The sequence below is a fragment of the Sus scrofa genome, chromosome 15 (assembly GCF_054392235.1).
Source record: "Sus scrofa isolate SSC_HxYL_T2T_F1_AM1 chromosome 15, Sscrofa_HxYL_maternal_Yorkshire_Landrace_v2.0, whole genome shotgun sequence".
NCBI classification, from domain to species: Eukaryota; Metazoa; Chordata; class Mammalia; order Artiodactyla; family Suidae; genus Sus; species Sus scrofa.
In genome coordinates this window covers 118,860,991-118,883,466 of record NC_139397.1, presented here as the reverse complement: position 1 = coordinate 118,883,466, position 22,476 = coordinate 118,860,991, and the positions used below count along the sequence as shown (strand labels likewise).

The window sequence follows — 22,476 nt, the reverse complement described above, 5'->3', positions numbered from 1 at the left end:
AATTGTATAGGCTCTCCTGACATACAGAAAAATCTCAGAGCCCCCTGTTTTTCTTTGCTAGCTGTGTGTCAGTGTCTAACTTTAAAAATATTAAACCATGACTCTTAGACAATGTATAGTGAGCAAGACTGAAAATATCGTCAAGGAGGAAGCCAAGAAGATAACATAGATTCAAAGAAAGATATGAGAAATTGACATGGTATAAAGAATATCAGAGTAAGATTACATAGTTAGACCAAGAAAACCAAAAACAACAACAACAACAAAAATCCCCCACAAAAAACAAAAAACAAAAAACAACAAAAATCAAAACAAAAGTGGTTCATGTCTTACAGGGCAAAAACCCTCCTGAAATCTTTGGAGTTATCTTTTTAACTACACTTAAATAATTTGCACTTTGTCAGTGTTCTAGAAATTAACACCAGTATTAGTTTCCTATTATTGCTGTAACAAATCACCACAAACTTGGTGGCTAAAAATAACACAAATGTGGGGATAATATGAGAAAAAGAATGTATATACATATATGACTGAGTCACTTTGCTGTACAGTGGAAACTGGCACAACAGTGCAAATCAACTGTAATAAAAAATACACCCTCCCACAAATTTATTATAGTTTTGGAAGTCATATGTTCAAAACGGGCCACACTGGACTGTGATCGAAGTGTTGGCAGGGCTGTGTTCCTTCAGAATAGGGACAATCCATTTCAATGCCTTTTCCAGCTTCTAGGACTGCCTACTTCAAGACCTAACTTTTCAGAGTATGAACCATCAAGTTGTGTTTTCTCAGAGCAGTACGGCCCAATATAACTTTCTGGGATGATAAATCTCCTCTGTGCTGTTTACTATTGTATCCACCAGCTACACATGGATATCGAATTTCTCTCTCTCTCTCTCTCTTTTTTTTTTTTTCGGTCTTTTTGGGGTCACACCCATAGCATATGGAAGTTCCCGGGCTAGAGGTTGAATCAGAGCTGCAGCCACAGCCATAGCAACTTGAGATCTGAGCTGCTTTGCAGCCGACACCAGAGCTTAAGGCAAAACTGGATCCTTAGCCCACTGAGAAAGGTTAGGGATCAAACCTGCATCCTCATGGATCCTAGTCAGGTTTGTGACTGCTGAGCCACAACAGGAACTCCCAGATATTGAATTCTTGAAAGGCATATGGAGGTTCCCAGGCTAGGGGTCAAATCGGAGCTGTAGTTGCCGGCTTATGCCACAGCCACAGCAACGCCAGATCTGAGCCGTGTCTGCGACCTATGCCACAGCTCATGGCAACGCCGGATCCTTAACCCACTGAGCAAGGCCAGGGATTGAACCCCAGTCCTCATGGATCCTAGTCGGATTCTTTAACCACTGTGCCACGATGGAAACTCCCAGATATTGAATTCTTGAAAGGCAGCAAGGGCAACTAGGTATCTGTGTTTTTAATTTAATTAATTAAAATGAAAATCTAAATAACTGCATGTGGCTTGTGACCACCATAACTGGCAGGGCATCCTTAAAACATCCGATTATTCTAATGAATCAATTAGTGTGGAAGTATGACTTTGAAATAGCCCACAATATTTTTCCCCTTATTTCCAAGTTTCAAAACATTTTTCTTTTTTCTTTCCTTTTTTTCTTTTTTTTCCTCTTTTTGCCTTTTCTAGGGCTGCTCCCGCAGCATATGGAGGTTCCCATGCCAGGGGTTGAATCAGAGCTGTAGCCGCTGGCCTATACTACAGCCACAGCAATTCGGGATCTGAGCCGCATCTGTGACCTATACCACAGCTCACAGCAATGCCAGATCCTTAACCCACTGAGTGAGGCCAAGGATCAAACCCGCAACCTCATTGTTCCTAGTCGGATTCATTAACCACTGTTAACAGGAACTCCTCTTTTTCTTTTTTTAAAGAGTCTTCAAAGAGCAGAGATTTATTACATCTATGGACTGTGCAGGTTACCCAGGGTATTTTTCTGTCAGTTTTACTTGAATTTGTTCAGGAAATGCTTGTTCACCTGAGCCTAAGCTCAGGTAGGGCAGCTGAATCATCTGGTATTTTTCTGCAAAGTGTCTTTCATGGCAAGATTCCCCCCTACATGGCAATTTCAGGTCAGTGGTCCCAGAAGGGCAAAGGCAGAAGCTGCAGGTCTCTTGAGGTCTGAGTTCTGCAACTCATAGGCTGTCAGGAACATTTTTCTTAACATGTGCGAGTAACATAAATAGTGTTTCCAATAGAATAAATTCCAATAACAATGTAGCCTGATCGTTTTGTCAAAGAACTATAGTTTTTCTTTCTTTTTTCTTGTTTTTAGGGCTGCACCCACAGCATATGGAAGTTCCTGGGTTAGGAGTCTGGCTTATGCCACAGCCACAGCGATGCCAGATCTGAGCTGCATCTGTGACCAACACTGCAGCTCATGGCAACGCCAGATCCTTAACCCACTGAGCAAGGCCAGGGATCAAACCCACACCCTCATGGTTACTAGTCAGATTCTTTTATTATTATTATTATTATTTTTAATTTTTTATTGTCGAGCAATTAGCTTTATTTATCTTTTTGTCTTTTTAGGGCCGCACTCTCAGCATATGGAGATTCCTATGCTAGAGGTCAAATCAGAGCTGTAACCTCTGGCATACACCACAGCCACAGCAATGCAGAATCTGAGCTGCATCTGCAACCCACACCACAGCTCATGGCAACGCCGGATCCTTAACCCACTGAGCGAGGCCAAGGATCAAACCTGCGTCCTCATGGATGCTAGTCAGATTCTTTTCTGCTGAGCCACAATGGGAACTCCACTAGTTGGATTCTTAACCCACTGAGTCACAACGGGAACTCCAAGAACTGTAGTTTCTTTCTCTTTAGTTTCCTTAGACTTCCTTGCTTGTGAGTGTCTGACTTTAACAGTATGGGTTCCACAAATACCTTCTGTTAGAATTGATCATACTTGCTTGCTCTTCCTTAGTTAAGCTTGTGTAAGTAGATCCCGTGGTAAAGGCTGAGTAAAATGCAGTCCCTGCCACCTATCAGTGGACACATGGTCTAGAAAGAGAGGATGCACATGTAGACAAGTAGGCAGTGAGAGAAAGAAGAGCCAGGCACAAAGTGTAAAGGAGGAAAGGTCACTTCCACCCCAGATAGAATCGTTTAGCCTCAGCAAGAAAGCTTACTGGCATCGTGGGTTGAATAGTGTCACCCCAAATTCATGTCTGCCTGGAATCTCAAGACATGACGTCTTTGGGAGATAGGATCTTTGCAGATGTAATTAGTTAAGATGAGTCATACTAATTAGGGTAGTCCCAAATCCAATGTCTGCTCTTTTCCTAAGAGAAAGGAGAGAGGGGAGTTCCTGTCTTGGCGCAGTGGAAACAAATCCGACTAGGAACCATGAGGTTCGATCCCTGGCCTTGCTCAGTGGGTTAAGGATCCAGCGTTGCTGTGAGCTGTGGTGTAGGTCACAGACACAGCTCAGATTTGGTGTTGTTGTGGCTGTGGCATAATCCCAGTGGCTGTAGCTTCGATTCAGCCCCTAGCCTGGGAATCTCCATATGCCTCGCCATGGGCGCGGCCCTAAAAAGACAAAAAAAAAAAAAAAAAGAGAGAGAGAGAGAGAGAGCGAAAGGAGAGAGAGAGAGTTAGACAGAGACACACAGGGCAGAAGGCAGGATGGAAGTGGGGACTGGAGTGTTAGAGCTGCAAGCCGAGGAGCGCCAGGTGCCTCTGGGTGAATACTGCCCTGGAACTCATGGCCTTGCCAACACCTTGATACCTTCCAGAACTGTGAGAGAATAAATATTTAAGCCATTCAGTTTGTGGTAATTTGTTGCAGTGGCCCTAGGAAAGGAATTCAACTGGAGAGGGGCTCTGGAGCTCACAGATTTGAGTGCTGAGCTGAAGAAGCCAGCCTTCCCGTGCGCAGGGACAGGGGCACCTCTGAGGCTCTCAATGGCAAGGCTTGTGTACTCTCCACGGCCCGGCCATCCAGACAACCTGCTCTGGTGGACTTTTAGCCTGTGTACATCACTCTCATCAGAGACACTCTGACCCAGCCTCTTCTGTGCCTTTTCCAACAGCCCTCCTGGAACACATCCAGCAGAGGACAGGTGACTTCCCAAGGGAAAAGACGCTAGGCAGATAAGAATGACAGGTGACCACTATGCCAAGGTTGGTACAGTCCATTTGTGCATTTTTTTTGTCCCCCCCCTTTTTTTAAGGGACGCATATGGAGGTTCCCAGGCTAGGGGTCTAATTGGAGCTGTAGCTGCCAGCCTTTACCACAGCCACAGCAATGCCAGACCTGAGCTGTATCTTTGACCTACACCACAGCTCACAGCAACGCCGGATCCATAACCTACCGAGCATGGCCAGGGATGGAACCCGCATCCTTGTGAAGGCTAGTCAGGTTCATTACCTCTGAGCCACCACGGGAACTCCCAGTACAGTCCCTTTTGGAAGAAGAAGCTCTCCTGTTGGATGCCACTCTTCCCCAGGGAGGGTGGGTGGTTACAGATGTTGAGAAAGATTATCTTGGCAGCTCTGTGCAGAATGGTTTGGAGCAAGAGCAGCTAGACAGCTGGTGACTGTCAGCCAGAGGGAAGCGAAGGGAGCGTGGGGGTGCCTGTCCTGCTGCTTGGTGGCTGTGCCAAGGAAAGAATCCTCTCATTTTGCACTCAGTGCTTTCTTCATATTGACTCATTCCATGTAGTATGGGGAGAAAATATCTTTATTTTCTGCTTCCAACTATTTTTGCCTAATTTTTTTGACTTCTTTTTGGCACCTTAAATCAGAAAGCAGAACTTTTTGCTACTTGTCTACCTAGTTAAATGACACTAAGTGTTAATTTCCACTGTTCCAGGGATGGAGCTGGGAGCATGTTATTTTTCCTTTACATGAGCAAAAACCAACCCAGAGAACCCAGGCTCCAAAGTGTACAAATGCCTCGTGTGAACCTAAGACCCAGGGAGAAGAAACAGGAGTGTCTGTGGAGCCCAGATGAACATTAAGAGTTATAATTTCTTTTCTTTTCTTTTCTTTTTTTTGGTCTTTTTGCTATTTCTTGGGCCGCTCCCATGGCATATGGAGGTTCCCAGGCTAGGGGTTGAATTGGAGCTGTAGCCACTGGCCTACGCCAGAGCCACAGCAACGTGGGATCTGAGCCACGTCTGCAACCTACAGCACAGCTCACAGCAATGCCGGATCATTAACCCACTGAGCAAGGGCAGGGACCGAACCCGCAACCTCATGGTTCCTAGTCGGATTCATTAACCACGGCGCTACGACGGGAACTCCAAGAGTTATAATTTCTCACTATTTGGGGCACCAGGGTACTGTTGACATGGGGAGGGGGGGAATTGTCTTGACAGAGAAGGGGAACCAGCATCTGGCTCAGTGGGTCCAGCAGGTGTAATGGACAGGAACCAGGTTCTTGTCCTGCTGCCTTAGATGTCCCCCAACAGCCTGAAATTTGGCCTTTGCGTGCATCCCATATGCGTGTGGGCCAACAGGGGATAGCTCTAATCTTTTTTTTGTTTTCTTTTTAGGGCCGTACCTGTGGCATATGGAAGTTCCTAGGCTAGGGGTCAAATTGGAGCTCTAGCTGCTGGCCTATACCACAGCCACAGCTTCTGCGACCTACACCACAGCTCACCGCAACACTGAATCCTTAACCCACTGAGTGAGGCCAGGGGTTGAACCAGAATCCTCATGGATACCAGTCAGGTTCATTACCACTGAGCCACAATGGGAACTCCCAAGGGGGTAGCTTGACAAGAGGGGGCTGCATATTCTGGGACCAGCTATTCCTGAAGGAAAAAAAAGTAAAAGTAGCTAATAAAAATGGTTACACTCTGCGCTTGTGTGAAAATTGGCTGGATGGGGATGGTATGAGAGTAAGCCTTTGCACTGTATACCTTTTCATATTTTTGAACTGTGTGAAGGTATTACTTTTTCAAAAAATTTAGTAAGTTTCATGCTTTAAAAATGCCTATATACATACCACTATATATAAAATAGATAATCAACAAGGACTGACTATAAAGCATAGGGACCTCTCCTCAATATTCTGTAATAACCTATATGGGAAAAGAATCTGAAAAAGAATAGATATTTGTATAACTGAATCACTTTGCCATACACCTGAAATTAACATAACATTGTAAATCAACTCTACGCTGATATAAACAATCAATGCTTATAGAACCTAAAGAACTGGTTTTTAGTAAACAACTCCCAATATGCTTTTTAGACAAGTTTTTATTCATATCCAAGCCATCCAGATTTTAGCGTAAAACTCACATGAATGATTTTTATTTAGAGCCTCTGTTTTTAGTGCTAAAATAGTTCTCAACCATGACCAATGGAAAAGAAATACCTAGTAACCATCTTTGGCTCTAATAGGCCAAATTAAAACAAAGCACATTATCTTCACCATCATTTAAATGATAAAAATGATAAAACAAATTTCTCACATTCGTCTCTGATTACACAGTTAGGATTTTATTTTCAAGAGCCCAAACATTTTTTCTGATTACACAGTTAAGGATTTTACTTTCAAGAGCCCAAACATTTTTTCCCTATTACTTTCACCCTGGCTACTCCCTCTAAGTTCCCCAGTTCTTCTGCTCACATGTGCAAAAATCTCCTGTAATTGTTGTCCTGCCCATGACCTTTCTGACGCCGCCTCCTTTTTCTGTGTGCTCCTTTCCTACTTCCTCCCTTGAACGCCCATGGCCCTCCTGTGGGTGGATGTGCCAGCAGACATCTGTGTTCCAGTCCCTTCAGTCCAACGTGCTCATTGCCTCCAGGGAGCCTCAGCCTCCTCCAGCTTAGATTACATGCCTGGTCTTTGCCGTTTCTCACCAGTCCCCAAGTGTGCTCAGCTCAACCGTACCTCCTTCAGTCACTCCAGGAGTCACTGCAGATGAAGGTTTAGTGAGCCTGATCCTGTGAATTCTGGCTGAGAGAGTGTCATTTTACCCTCTGACTTTCTGGTCAAATAGGGCCCAATTCCTATGCTGGTTTCTCCTCCTCCAAACGCCTCTGAAAGGCAGATGAATGGAATTTGATGGATCCTGCATGTTCTAAACTGTAACGTAAAGGTGATTACAATTTAGAATTCTTTGGCTCTGTGTTACCCACTTCAGTATCTAGGAAACCAAGCAATCAAGTATATCTGAAGCTGATACCAGATTGGATTTTTTTTTAATTTTTAAGAATTAAAACAATTTTTTTTTTATGGCTATACCTGTGACATTACAGAAGTTCCTGGGCCAGGGATTGAATCTGAGCCACAGCTGGCGACACCTGATACTTTAACCCACTGCCTGGGGCTAACCTACACCTCAGCAGGGACCCAAGCTACTGCAGTCAGATTCTTAACCTGCTACACCACAGCAGGAACTCCTGGATTTTTTTTTTTTTTTATAAACAATGTTTTTTAAAAAGTGTTTGTGATAATATATCAAAAATGTTTTTACACTGCTTCTCCCCTCCAAATTCCAGATGAATGTTAACCTGTTGAACAGCTGACCGACACAAGGAACATACTCCTTTGCTGTCAAATGCACATACACAGACCCATAGCTACTCCATAGTAAAAACAAAACCAAACGGTACCAAACCTTTAGAACTTTCGGAGTGTCCCTACCTGTGGCCACTGAATCAAACACATCCCTGGGAAGAGTAATCACAAGTTAACCTACTAAGAAGTCTTTCATTTTAGGATTGTAACCTGTATGACTAGTTCAGTTAGATTGGATGGACACGCAAAGGAAACATTTGCCTTCACAGCAATGTTTGCATGATCTATTCAGAAACAAATCAGCATTTCACTGCTTGCTGTGACTATTGCAGTGTTTGTCTGATGGCCTCTAGGCTAGAAAGTATAAGTCATTTGTAAGTGTTGATTCATTGTGTTGATGTAATCAGACCTGATGAATGTTTCTAAATCATTAAAATACTTAAAGTGTTTTATATTTAAATGTTAAATTCTTATACTGTATAAGATAAGAATATCAGTTTGGAGTCCAGTTAGGATGAATAAGCCATCTTTTCATTTGTGAAATACCTGGAAAAACAGAAAAGAGAATAATTATAAAAGTATATAAGTATCTCAACTTTTGTGTGTGAGGAGGAAATAATTCGTTGAAAAATTGGATTATAAACTTTACAGGTTTGAGTAAGTACATTTAGAAGTTACTTACTCTCCCTTGGCCTCCATGTCTTTGTTTATATAAGAACCAGACAGGGAATTCCCATCATGGCTCATGAGGATGCAGGTTCAATCCCTGGCCTTGCTCAGTGGGTTAAGGGATCCGGCGTTGCCATGGGCTGTGGTGTAGGTTGCAGACGTAGGGCTCGGATCCGGCATTGCTGTGGCTCTGGTGGAGGCCAGCGGCTACAGCTCTGATTTGACGCCTAGCCTGGGAATCTCCATGTGCCTCGAGTGTGGCCCTAAAAAGACAAAAAACAAAAACAAAAGCAAAAAACAACCCACAGAGATCCTGTAAAATGAGATCAGAGGTTTTTACACATTTTTAGCAGAGGTTTAAGATGCCAGGGGGAACACACATACAGATTTGATTTTAGTGTGTTAACGAATTTAATAAGTCAATGTTCAACACTGGCTTATAAATACATAAGAAAATGAGACACTAAAGGGTGCAAACATTTGAAATTATAGGTAAAGGATGGCAGTTAAAGACTCAGAATGCAATTACTATTTGCATTTTGTTTTACTTGCAGGACAGCATGGAGTACAACATAGAAATAGTTGTAAGTGGAAAAGTGGCAAGAGTGTTTTTTTTGAGGGGGGATTTGTTTTGTTTTGTTCTTATATTTGTCTTGCAATCTGAGAATGGTCTTTAGTTTAAAGTCTGTACAAAAACTTGACAATCCAGTTCATTCATTACTGGTTTCCAGTTTGTTAAAATGTGGTATTTAGCAAATGTATGTGTGTGTGTGTGTGTGTGTGTGTGTGTGTGTGTGTGTGTGTGCGCGCGCATGCGTGTGCATGTAGCTGTCCTTTATTGAGGACTAGTGCTGGGCATACTACAATGCACTTTATATACCTTGTTATACGTAGGAATTAGAGTAGACTTGCGTCACAGCTACATTTAATTTAATTTAATTTAATTTTTTTGCTTTTTAGGGTCACACTCACAGCATAGGGAGGTTCCCAGGCTAGGGGTCGAATTGGAGTTGTAGCTGCCGGCCTACACCACAGCCACAGCAATGCCAGATCCAAGCTGCATCTGTGACCTATACCACAGCTCACAGCAATGCCGGATCCCTTAACCCACTGAGCAAGGCCAGGGATTGAACCCGAAACCTCATGGTTCCTAGTCAGATTCGTTTCCGCTGTGCCAGGACAGGAACTCCTATATTTAATTTTAATACTTGGAAAGAGAGAGGTAAGGAGAGTAATTAAAGAACTCAGGTATTTTGTCCTCCCTACCTGGGTGTCTGTTATTAAATTACTATTTTATAATAATTTAAAATATAATTTTAACTGTTGCCTGTTTTGATTTTTGATGTTATCGTGAAAGGAGAAACAAAAATGTCATTTATTTAGTCTGATTTAGCAAATCCATCAATGCAATTTTTCATCTGACAAAGCACAATAGAATATATATACATCAACCCATGACTTGTGGGTTGTTTTAGACATTTAATTGGGAAATTAGCATTTGATGAAAAAATTTCATTTTCTCTGAATCTGTAATGTAGTTCTCTCTTGCTTTCCGTTTTTCTAGTGTTGCCCATTCAGTGTGCAGAAAAGCAGAAGTTTACTTTTCTAACAATAAGAATACTTGTTCCTTTTTATCAGCATCTGTTTCCCACTTGGTTTCGGTGGCCATTCTCCAAAGTCCTCAATGCTTTGCATTTTGTGTGAAGCAGCAGTACCAAATTGTAGCAGCTGTACTCAGTGAATACAAAGAAACAACTCTTTCAAATAGGCCTAACTAATTATAAGCGCAGTAATCAATAGATTTTAATTTGGTGTTTTGCACTCAGGTTGTAATTGATTCTCGAAAGAATCAGGATATTGGTAGGACCTTTAAAATATCTTAATCCACAGCATTCTCATTTTATTTATTTACTTATTTATTGGTTTTTTAAAATGATTTTTATTTTTTCCATCGTAGCTGGTTTAGTGTTCTGTCATTTTCTACTGACCCAGTCATACATACAAATATACATATATACAGTCTTTGTTTGTTGTTTTTTTTTTTTTTTTTTTGTCTTTTTAGAGCCGCACTCTCAGCTAAGGAAGGTTCCCAGGCTAGGGGTCAAATTGGAGCTGCAGCCACCGGCCTACACCACAGCCACAGCAAGGCAGGATCCGAGCTGAGTCTGCGATCTACACCACAGCTCCTGGCAACACCAGATCCTTAACCCACTGAGAGAGACCAGGGATTGAACCTGCAACCTCATGGTTCCTAGACAGATTCATTTCCACTGCACCACAATGGGAAATCCACATATATACATTCTTTTTCTCACATTATCATGCTCCATCCTAAGTGACTAGATAGAGTTCCCAGTGCTATACAGCAGGATCAGCATTCTCATATTGAATTTATTTTTTTATTTTATTTGATTTTATTTTATTTTTTGTCTTTTGTCTTTTTGTTGTTGTTGTTGTTGTTGTTGCTATTTCTTGGGCCGCTCCCTCGGCATATGGAGGTTTCCAGGCTAGGGGTTGAATTGGAGCTGTAGCCACCGGCCTACGCCAGAGCCACAGCAACGCGGGATCCGAGCCGCGTCTGCAACCTACACCACAGCTCACGGCAACGCCGGATCGTTAACCCACTGAGCAAGGGCAGGGACCGAACCTGCAACCTCATGGTTCCTAGTCGGATTCGTTAACCACTGCGCCACGACGGGAACTCCCAAAGCATTTTTTTTTTTTGAATTTATTTTAAAAGAAAAAGAAAAACTGCCATGTTAGGTAAAGCACCCTGAATTTCCTTTGTCAGGATCCAAAGCCACACACTTTTTTTTTGTTTGTTTTTTGCCTTTTCTAGGGCCGCTTCCGCGGCATCAGACCCAGGCTAGGGGTCTAATCGGAGCCATAGCCACCAGCCTACGCCAGAGCCACAGCAACGCGGGATCCAAGCCGTGTCTGCAACCTACACCACAGCTCACGGCAACACTGGATCCTTAACCCACTGAGCAAGGCCAGGGATAGGACCTGAAACCTCATGGTTCCTAGTCGGATTCGTTAACCACTGCACCACTACGGGAACTCCACGCACATTTATTGTAGAAGGATTAAAATGTTGGATAAGATTTTAAAAGGAAACTTGATTTACATACTTGTGCAATCTTAACATTCCACAGAACTCAGCTTGAAAGCCAAGGGAGTGGCTGATCTTGTCTTTTTGAGTGATTATCTCTGGGCTTATTGGTCTTACCTTTTAGGAAATGACAGCAGCCTTATGCTACAGGGATAGACCAGGGTTTAAATGTTGTAGGGTCATCTCTTGGGATCTAGGAGAGAAAGCAAATGAAATACTTAATGTTATAATACCATTGCAATATTTCACCAGGAAAATGATATTGAATCTGTAGGTTTTGAAAAATGTTTCTGATGGGAGGAGGCAGGATTTTCCTGGGGACTGTACCATTCCTTTCAAGTGACAACTCTGAAGAGACAGTGGGTTGGGGTTGTGATATTTGCTACCCATAATATTGGGCTAAGGGTCGAATCAGAGCTGCAGCTGCTGGTCTACACCAGACCAACAGCAATGTGGGATCCAAGCCACATCTGCAACCTACGCCTCAGCCTGCAGCACCACCGGATCCTTTACTCACTGAGCGAGGGCAGGGATCAAACCCACATCCTCATGCTTACTAGTTGGGTTCTTAATCCACTGAGCCACAAGGGGAACTCTGTGTTTTCTATCTTTTCTGCATCTTAGATGTGAATCCCAAAGAGAATTTTAAATTCTGTGAACACGTTTGGGGGAGGGGCATGGGAAGGGGAAATGGTGAGACTGAGAATTGTTCACAGCCTGCAGACCCAGACTCCTCTGCAGTGACCTGAGATCACCTTCAGCCAAGTGATTCATGTGCTATGATGCTCTTGCCAGGTGACCTCCGGGCTCACTGCTCTATCCTGGGCTACAAGTCCCAAGAAATTGACCTGTTTGTCCTCACATCCTTTCTCTGTTGGGAATTCTCCCTCTTAGGTTTGGCCCCCAAACACAATGTACATTCCCCCCACTCTGCTTGCTGTCATGTTTTTGTTGACTTTTAGTAACAAAGATGTTAAACACATAAACAAGCTTCCCATAAATAGTGTAAAATTATGAAGATGCCTGAAATCTTGTCTCCTAAGCTTATCTCCCAAAAGTACAAAAAGAGGACAAAAAGCAGTAAAAAACACAGCCCAACTCCTAACCTGGTTGGGATATCTTTACAAGTTCCACGTTTACTATTTGCTTGTAATCTGTGTTGAAGTGCAAATGGAAGGGACTAGTTTGCCCTCTTCAAAGGGACATCTCTGATTTTCTACCTAAATGCTGCTTTGGGAGTTACTGGGCTGTCTGACTTCTGTTCCGCCCGGGCTGGGCTGGACACTGGACAGTGCTCCTCAGTCTAGTCTAGGTAGATTCGGGTCAACTCTTAAGCTAAAGGCGATCAGGATTTTTTAGTCTCTTCAAAAACCTACTTCCTATTCTCCTCTCCTCCTCATTAGACCTGGGTTCCTGGGGTACCCTTCTGCTTTGGGACTCAGATCCATACTCAATCGGTCATCTTCTTGCTACCCCAGGCTTCTTCTCCTTCTTTTTTTTTTTTTTTTTTTTTTTTTTTTTTTTTTAGGGCCCTGGAGATTCCCAGGGTAGAGGTCGAATCAGAGCTGTAGCTGCCGGCCTATTCCAGAGCCACAGCAACATAGGATCTGAGCCTTGTCTGTGACTTACACCACAGCTCACGGCTACACTGGATCCTTAACGCACTGAGCGAGGCCAGGGATTGAATCCGCATCCTCATGGATGTTAGTCAGATTCATTTCTGCTGAGTCACGATGGGAACTCCTTACTTCAGCCTTCTCGAGTCTCACCTACTCTCAACTTCTTTTTTTTTTTTTTTTTTGTCTTTTTTTGTTGTTGTTGTTGCTATTTCTTGGGCCGCTCCCGCGGCATATGGAGGTTCCCAGGCTAGGGGTCAAATTGGAGCTGTAGCCACCAGCCTACGCCAGAGCCACAGCAACGCGGGATCCGAGCCTCGTCTGCAACCTACACCACAGCTCACGGCAACGCCGTATCATCAACCCACTAAGCAAGGGCAGGGACCGAACCTGCAACCTCATGGTTCCTAGTCGGATTCGTTAACCACTGCGCCACGACGGAAACTCCCTACTCCCAACTTCTTAGATGAGGACACAACTTTCTTTTTTCTTTTTTCTTACTCTCTCCCTCCCTCCCTCGCCTTTTTTTCTTTTGAGGGCCATACCTGCAGCATATGGAAGTTCCCAGGCTAGGGGTTGAATTGGAGCTGTAGTTGCCAGCCTTCACCACAGCCATAGGATCCCTGGATCTGAGCTGCCTCTGTGACCCACACTGTAGCTTGTGGCAACGCTGGATCCTTACCCCACTTAATGAGGTCAGGGATCGAACCCGCACACTCACATACACTGTGTTGGTTCTTAACCCACTGAGCCACAATAGAACTCCACTTTTTTTTTTTTTTTCTTAAGGACCCCAGCTTTGGGATTTAAACTGCTTTTCATTGGCCTTTGCTGATCTTCCTTTTAACTTCTTCCTTGTTTGGACCCATCATGCCCTTCTTCCTTCCTCCTCTTTCTCCGTGGTTGGTTTTTTTTTTTTTTACTTTTTAAAAATTTTTATATAATTATTTTAATTTTTTTCATTATAGCTGGTTTACAGTGTTCTGATGGATGATTGGATTAAGAAGATGTGGTATATATACACAATGGACTACTTCTCAGCCATAAAAAAGAACAAAATAATGCCATTTGCAGCAACCTGGATGGAACTAGAGACTCTCATACTTAGTGAGAAAGAGAAAGACAAATGCCATATGATATGACTTATATCTGGAATCTAGTATACAGCACAAATGAACCTTTCCACAGAAGAGAAAAATCATGGTCTCCGTGGTTGGTTCTTGACAGCTATAGTTAAAGTAATACATTCACCATGGATGTCAAGACTGATGCCACTTCTGGGAGTTCTGTTGTGGCTCAGCAGTAACACATCCATGAAACACAGATTGGATCCCTGGATCCGGCATTGCAGTGGCTGTGGTGTAGACCGGCAGCTGCAGATCTGATTTGACCCCTAGCCTGGGAACCTTCATTAGCTGAGAGTGAGGCCCTAAAAAGACAAAAAAAAAAAAAAAAAAAAAAAAAAAAGACCGATGACACTTCTAGTTAAGTCTTCTGAGATATTCTGTTTCCATCCACACTGGTTTCAAAGCCTAGTGTCATCAACCCAGGATTGTTCATCAGATCCTCACGGTGCAGTAACAGAGGAGCACAGGAACCCTCCCTTGTCCAACCCCGCACATTCCAAAGAAAGGTTGAGCCAGAGTTCCCGTCATGGTGCAGTGGTTAACGAATCCGACTAGGAACCATGAGGTTGCGGGTTCGGTCCCTGGCCTTGCTCAGTGGGTTAAGGACCCGGCGTTGCTGTGAGCTGTGGTGTAGGTTGCAGACACAGCTTGGATCCTGTGTTGCTGTGGCTCTGGCGTAGGCTGGCGGCTACAGCTCCGATTAGACCCCTAGCCTGGGAACCTCCATATGCTGCGGGAGCGGCCCTAGAAAAGGCAAAAAAGACAAAAAAAAAAAAAAAAAAAAAGGAAGGTTGAGCCCTTGACCAGCTCCTGGGAGACAACACCTAAGCCCTTGAAATACCTTACCTTATAGGAGTGTTTTTGTTTACCTGAGCCTTGGGTCACATCATATCCTTTGACCTCCGGAAAGGCTGGACATGCAGGTGATCTGTTCCTGTGTGACTGATTCCCTAATACAAATCTTGGACACCAAGGCTCAGCTGAGCTTCCCTGGCTGGCAATACTTTGTGTATCTTCTCACATATCATTGCTGGGAAAAGTAGGTGCTGTCTGCGTGACTCCACTGGAAGACCACTAGAATCCTCATCTGGTCTCTCCTGCACTTGGCCCTGTGTTCTTTTGCCTTTGCTGATGCTACTATCTATCCTTTCAATGTAATGAGCTGTTGTCACGAATAGAACAGCTTTCTGAGTTCTGTGAGTCTGTCACTGAATCATGGAAATGGAAGGTAACTTTGCTGACCTCTGCTGCCGTTATCACCATCATCAGTGCATACTGGCCACTTACTACGTGATGACTCCTAAGTGCTTTTCATGTATCTTAATCAAACCTTTTAACAATGGTGTAAAGTAACCAGAATTATTCTCTCCACAAACTTCTCCCCCTATTTTATACAGAAACTAAGTGATCAGAGAAATGAAATCATCAAAAGTAGGGCTGGTTTTCCAACCCAGACCCCTCTGATTCCAGGTCCATATCTTAACCACAAAGCTACAAAAAGTCCATCATAACTCACTTCCCTGACCTGATGAGGTGGCTGCCTTCTTCCTGTTTTCCTGTTCTGCATCGCTTATTCCCTCTCTTAATCTGAGGGACGCCTCCAGCTTTGCCCATCTAAAGGTAACCTTCCAGAGACCAGGCAGGAGAGCTTTTAGACGCAAAAATATACACTCACTAACAGTTTCAGATAATCCCCTTCAGCAATAAGAAAGGCCACTGTGTGAAGTATCACCATGTATTGCAGGAAACAAATCCCTGCATTCCTGGCACAAGCATGTTCAATGTGAAACCAGTTTCACAACAAAATACCTTCCAAGACAGTGTGAGAGGCAGGGAGAGGAGGACATGGTGGAGAATGAGTGAGTGCACGCCTGACTATATGTGCATGGGTGTGCACTTGTGTCAGGTGGTCTGTGTGTGCACCACATGGGAACAGAACTACAGGTTCTGTATTCTGAGGGAGGCTCTGTGGCCACCTCCACTAAGTCGTCTCCCATCTCCTGAGTCGGGTGGTCCGAGTCTGTGCTCCATCTCACAGAACCCATGTGACTCAAGTGTGTTTGTGCTGCTTTAAGGCTCTGCCAATGGTCTGTGGCTCAGCTTTCAGCACAATGGGCTGGAGACTGTGTTTCCACACGTTGTTGGGGTAGGTTCCAAAACCATAAGGCAAAGGAATGCGGGCTTCTAGGCCTGGCAATGCACCTCCCCCTGCTCAGAGAAACGCAAGGCTGTGTGTGCAGGTATAGGGTTGAGGACTAGCAACTGGGGACAAAACAGCAGAAAGCAAGGCAGGTAAAGCAGGCTGCCCCCAGCACAGGAAATTCTCACATGCCCTTCCTCTTTCATCTGGCAGGAAGGGCTTCCTTTACTGCACTAAACAGGTGGCACTTTTTATTTCAAACTGAGGTATAGTTGATTTACAATGTTAATTTTTGATGTACAAAAATGTGATTCAGTTATACATCTACACATATTTTTTTCTTTCTCTCTCTTTTTTTTTTTTTTTTTTGTCTTTTTGCCTTTTCCAGGGTTGCACCCGTGGCATATGGAGGTTCCCAGGCTAGGGGTCGAATCCAAGCTGTAGCCGCAGACCTACGCCACAGCCACAGCAACTCGGGATCCATGCCGTGTCTGCGACCTACACCACAGCTCACGGCAACACCGGGTCCTTAACCCACTGAGCAAGGCCAGGGACCGAACCCGCCACCTCATGGTTCCTAGTTGGATTTGTTAACCACTGCGCCACGAGTGGAACTCCGGTAGGATCGTGTTTACATGCTGCCAGCTTTCTCAAAGGCTTAGGCGTCTAAAATGCTAAAGAAGCAGAAAGGAAAATGAGACAGGGTGATAGTGATGGAGAAGGAGGAGAGTAGGTGGAAAGACGCTGTTTTGAGTGATGGAGAAGGAGGAGAGTAGGTGGAAAGACGCTGCTTTTGAGTTTTCAAAGTAGGGAATGTCACAGTCTCCAGAAACAAGACCGTCACCAACCTTACAGAATAGTAGGATAGGACAGCCGTGGCCACTTGGAACTGGGTAGTAGTCCAAATGAAAGGACTCTTTCCCATCAGGTTACCATAAAATCAGGCCCCTTGGAGTTCCCATCATGGCTAACCCTAACCCTAACCCTAACCTTACTGCCTAGTATCCATGAAGATGCAGGTTCGATCCCTGGCCTCGCTCAGTGGGTTAAGTATCCGGTATTGCTGAGCTGTGGTGTAGGTCGCAGACATGGCTTGGATCCCACATTGCTGTGGCTGTGGTGTAGGCTGGTGGCTACAGCTCCAATTGGACCCCTAGCCTGGGAACCTCCTTGTGTTGCAGGTGTGGCCCTAGAAAAGACAAAAACAAAAACAAAAACAAAAAACCAAAAAAACCCCCAAACTTTTTGCTGCTAATGATAACAAGGTAACAAGGTTTTTGTATTTAACCTTCAGCAATAAGAAAGGCTGCAAAATTCTCCAAGGCGATATTTTTCTAGTTTTTAAGGCTGTGAAACCTTTCATGTCTCTGAATCCTAAAGATTTTTAAGAAAATGAAATCACTGTTTCTAAGGAAGATCCTAATTTGAAAGTGTTAATTAGGCATTTTCTGTATACCCTTAAAGGAAATTTCCCTTTTTTTTTTTCTTGTGGAGTTTTAAACAACTGAACAAAACACATTTTCCAAGAAATGCACTTTTCTTTCTCCCATCATCAAAAAGGAAATTTTGAATAGAAATGATATTTCTGGCCATATCTAGTTGAGCCGGGCTGCTCTGTTGGCTCAGAATGGAAATTACTGCCAGCCACACTGTTCTTCTTCTCCTTCTTTTTTTTTTGCTTTTTAGGGCCACACTCAGGGCATATGGAGGTTCCCAGGCCAGGGGTTGAATCAGAGCTACAGCTGCTGGCCTATACCACCACCACAGCAATGCGGGATCCAAGCCACATCTGTGACGGACATCACAGCTCATGGCAATGCCAGATCTGCAACCCAATGAGTGAGACCAGGAATCAAACCTGCAACCTCATGGTTCCTAATTGGATTCATTTCCACTGCGCCACAATGGAAACTCCCAGCCACACTGTTCTGACCGGGAGTTAGCCACCTTCTAAGAAGGGGTCCATGAAGGAGTTCCCACTATGGCACAGTGGGTTAAGGATCCAACTGCAGTGGCTTGGGTTGCTGTAGAGGTGTGCATTTGATCCCCTGCCTCGGCTGTAGTGTAGATTGCAGGTGGGGCTCAGAGTCAGTCTCTGGCCTGGGAACTTCCATATGCCATGAGTGTAACCAAAAAAAAAAAAAAAAAAAAGGCCCATGGATAAGAGCAGTAATCAACAACTCTCAGAGTTTCCAATGTGGCTCAGCAGTAAGGAACCCGAAGTATCTGTGGGGACTCAGGTTCGATCCCTGGTCTGGCTCTATGGGTTAATGATCTGGCATTACTATGAGCTGTGGGGTAGGTCACAGATGTAGTTTGGATCTGGCATTGCCTTGGCTGTGGTGTAGGCTAGCAACTGCAGCTCCAATTCAGCCCCTAGCCTGGGAACTTCCACATGCTGTGGGTGCTACCCTTAAAAAAAAAAATTCTGATCAAAGTAACAAAGCCACATAGGTAAAAAAAACATTAATATGATTGTTCAAATCATAGAACTTTTTTTTTTTTTTTTTTTTTTTTGGTCTTTTTGCCATTTCTTGGGCCACTCCCTCGGCATATGGAGGTTCCAAGGCTAGGGGTGGAATTGGAGCTGTAGTGCCAGCCTACGCCAGAGCCATAGCAACACAGGATCCGAGCTGCATCTGTGACCTACACCACAGCTCATGGCAACACCGGATCCTTGACACACTGAGCAAGGGCAGGAATCGAACCCGAAACCTCACTGGTTCCTAGTCGGATTCGTTAACCACTGAGCCATGACGGGAACTCCAAATCATAGAACTTTTTATAACAAAAATGCTCCGGCCTTCTTTACCAATGCCTGCTTTTTGTTGAAGCTTAAAGCAAACTATCCATGAAAAAGAGGCTGTTAAGTCTTAAGAGTTGTTTTTCTGTCCTCAGCAAGTCAACTTGATTTAATGTGGAAATTTTTTTAAGCCTTTGGGAGAGGCATATTTTGAAAAAAGTCATTAACAGTTATGAAAGTTTGGTGGAGACCTTAACTGTAATATTTACAGAGTGACTTGTATTTACACAGTATCTTTACATGCATTATTTTCTTTAATTCCAAAGGAAAAATACTGAATGTCTGACCATCATTTCTGTTTAAGAAGTAGATATAGGAGTTCCCGTCGTGGCTCAGTGGTTAACGAATCCGACTAGGAACCATGAGGTTGTGGGTTCAATCCCTGCCCTTGCTCAGTGGGTTAAACGATCTGGCGTTGCCGTGAGCTGTGGTGTAGATCGCAGATGTGGCTCGGATCCCGAGTTGCTGTGGCTGTGATGTAGGCTGGTGGCTACAGCTTCGATTCAACCCCTAGCCGGGGAATCTCCACATGCCGTGGGAGCGGCCCTAGAAAAAAAAAGACAAAAAAAAAAAAAAAAAAAAAAAGAAGTAGATATAGGTTGGATGTTATTTACCTTATGGTGATAAGAAAGTTATTAAAAGAAGAGATTTTGGACTTTCCAATGCTTGTGTTCTCGTACACAGACCTTCTGATTGTCTCACCTTCTTGTTTGTCAAAATTGTCTTTTGACCACAGTATTCAAAGGCCCCATACAAAGAGTGACAGTATCTAAGTTTCTTAAATTTTTTTTGCATCGTATAGCATTGCATGACAGTATAAATCATTCCATATTTTAAAAAATCACATTGTAGTTTGATCAAATGAAATTTCTCATACAAGCTTAGATTTGTTCCAAAGTGTTTTAAAGAAACCAGTCTGTATGAAGAGCCAGGCTATAAGAATTTCAGGAGATCTGCTGTGAATTATGGTTTCTGAAGATCTGAAGAAGTAGACCTGCATTGTGCTAGAGGCTACTTGCCAGGAAACTGCGGATTGGATAAGGTCAATCCAGATTTCACCTTGCTGATGTGATGAGTGGTGTGACTGCAGATTTCTATTTCTTTAATCCCTCTGCCACAGAGAACAACAACTGCAGCCTTTCAATTACAAGCCTTTCGGTTTTTTTCTACCAAGGAGGCAAAATTATGAAGAAAGCCATTTCTGGGGACTGCTTAGTCTCAGCTACTTTGAATCCACTGAAACTGCCACAGGACTTTTGCACGAGCCTGGAACACACCATAACCAGCTTTACAACTGCTCTCCCACTTCATTCAGGTCTTGGCTCAAATATAAACACTCCAGACAAAACTTCTGTAATGATCTAAAATAACCTCTCAGAGTTCCCATCTTGGCTCAGTGGTTAACGACTCCAACTAGGAATGGTGAGGTTGAGGGTTCGATCCCTGGCCTCACTCAGTGGGCTAAGGATCTGGTGTTGCCGTGAGCTGTGGTGTAGGTTGAAGACTCAGCTCAGTTCCTGAGTTGCTGTGGCTGTGGTGTAGGCCGGCAGCTGTAGCTCCGATTTGACCCCTAGACTGGGAACCTCCATATGCCACGGGTGCAGTCCTAGAAAAGACAAAAAGACAAAAAATAAATAAATAAAAAAACCTCTCCATCACATTCTGGCCCCCTACACTTCTATTTTACTTCACAGTATTTATCACCACCTGAAATAATGTTGTATGTTTGTTTACTGTCTGGTTTCCCCAATAGAATGTAAACTCCCTGTGGCAGAGATTGACTATTGCACTATTTTCTAGTTCCCAGCAGTGCCTGGCACATGGAAAGGGCTGAGTAAAAATGCTGGACGAATGAATAATCGCATGGTGAATGATCAAAGCTAGGGCCCCATCTCTTACCCCTTTGACTTTAAGAAAAGATTAAGGCTAAGTAAGAAAACTTTGCTCTATTAACACCCGGGGAGAACCCAGAGTGAGCCAAGTGCTTATAATTTACAGTGATTGTTTGTCTTCCCCCCCCTGTCCTACCATAAACAACTGGAGAGAAGCATCTGTGAATTCAAGGCACCACTGTACTGCGAGTACCTCTAATTATGCAAGAAAGAAAGTATCCTTTAATTTCTTGAATTTGATTAAAATATGAAAGGTGAGTAGGGGGGTTAGCAAGGTGAGGAAAAGCAGGAAGAAGGTTCCAAGCAGAGGGAAGAGCTGGTGGTGGCCTCTGTCTTTGACACAAGGAAGAGCAGAAGAAGGCAGGTGTAGCAGGAGTGGAGAGGCCAGGTAGGATGGGGTACCTCATGTGGCTGGAGAAGTAGGTGGGGGCCAGCCGTGCTGGTCCTTGCAGGTTTATAGGCATGGCAGGGCAAAGTAAGCAGTTTTCTCTCTAACCTAAGAGCAATGGGAACCTTTTTGCCTTGGGTGCATGCTAGAATGACCTAATTGTATTTGTCACAGCACACATGTCTGGCTGCCATCGGCGTAGGGAGACCAGTTAGCAGGCTGCACTTTTTTTTTTTTTTTGGATAGTCAAGAAATAGATTTAAAGCAGGCTGCACTTTTTTTTTTTGATAGTCAAGAAATAGATTTATTAAGATAGGATGTTTGTGAGAGATGCAAGCAGGCAGGCAAGGAGGCTCTGCCTAGGAGGCTGCTTTGATGCAGGCTAGAGAAGTGATAACTGGACTTAGAGTCTCTAGAAAGTAAACTTCTTTTCTTTTTTTTTCGGTCTTTTTGCCATTTCTTGGGCCGCTCCCGCGGCATATGGAGGTTCCCAGGCTAGGGGTCTAATCGGAGCTGTAGCCGCCAGCCTACACCAGAGCCACAGCAACACAGGATCCGAGCTGCGTCTGTGACCTAGACCACAGTTCGTGGCAATGCCAGATCCTTAACCCACTGAGTGAGGCCAGGGATCGAACCCACAACCTCATGGCTCCTAGTCGGATTCATTTCCGCTGCACCACGACAGGGACTCTGAAAGTAAGCTTCTTGAAGGTTCAGATCACTCTCTGTTTCATTCACTGCTGTACCCCCAGCACCCAGAACAATGCCTGGCACATGTTAGGTACTCAGATGTTTGCTTATTGAACGAATGCCGTAGACTGGTGGAAGAGATCCTTAGGGGTTCAAATGAATAGGGCGTGGGGAAGGACTAGCTACTGAGTGTGTGAGAGAGAAATGTCAGGCCAAGTCCAAGGTTTCCGGTTTGTGGTACTATGTGGATGGAGGACTACTGACATTTCCTGTGACAGGAAGTGGCAGAAGAATCTATATTTTGTGTTTCCGACTCTCTTTGTTAAAGAGAGTCAGGACTTCCTCCTCTCTGCCTCCCTTGGGAGGCCCCCCATCCAGGCTGGCTTTTGATTGTTCTCCTCTCTTCATGTCCGGCCAAGGAGAGGGGGTCTGCAGGCCAGAACAGAGAAATTCTGGGATCACTGAAGTCTTGTCAAGGATTTGAAGAAGTCTGTATTGTCATTGATTCAAATATATGAGAGGTCCGTGGAA

General features: G+C 44.0%; 1 protein-coding gene and 1 long non-coding RNA gene across 5 annotated transcripts in view; one reads left to right on the top strand and one right to left on the bottom strand.

The window, feature by feature from the left end:
- LOC146396078 (uncharacterized) overlaps positions 1-22,476 on the top strand; it is a 1,511,729-nt gene that overhangs the window by 914,678 nt on the left and 574,575 nt on the right. The gene's annotated exons all lie outside the window — the stretch shown is intronic.
- The window catches only part of AOX2 (aldehyde oxidase 2), a 90,230-nt gene continuing 73,979 nt past the window's right edge, over positions 6,226-22,476 (bottom strand). For 3 of the 4 annotated variants that reach the window (XM_021074624.2, XM_084998170.1, XM_084998171.1), the window contains 2 exons: positions 11,407-11,482; positions 6,226-8,054 (listed from right to left, as the gene is read on the bottom strand). In XM_021074624.2, coding sequence (XP_020930283.2) covers positions 11,429-11,482 — 54 coding nt within the window. In that variant the 3' untranslated portion in view covers positions 6,226-8,054; positions 11,407-11,428. The remainder of the gene's footprint in view (positions 8,055-11,406; positions 11,483-22,476) is intronic. The other variant, NM_001308472.1, reaches the window with a different exon arrangement.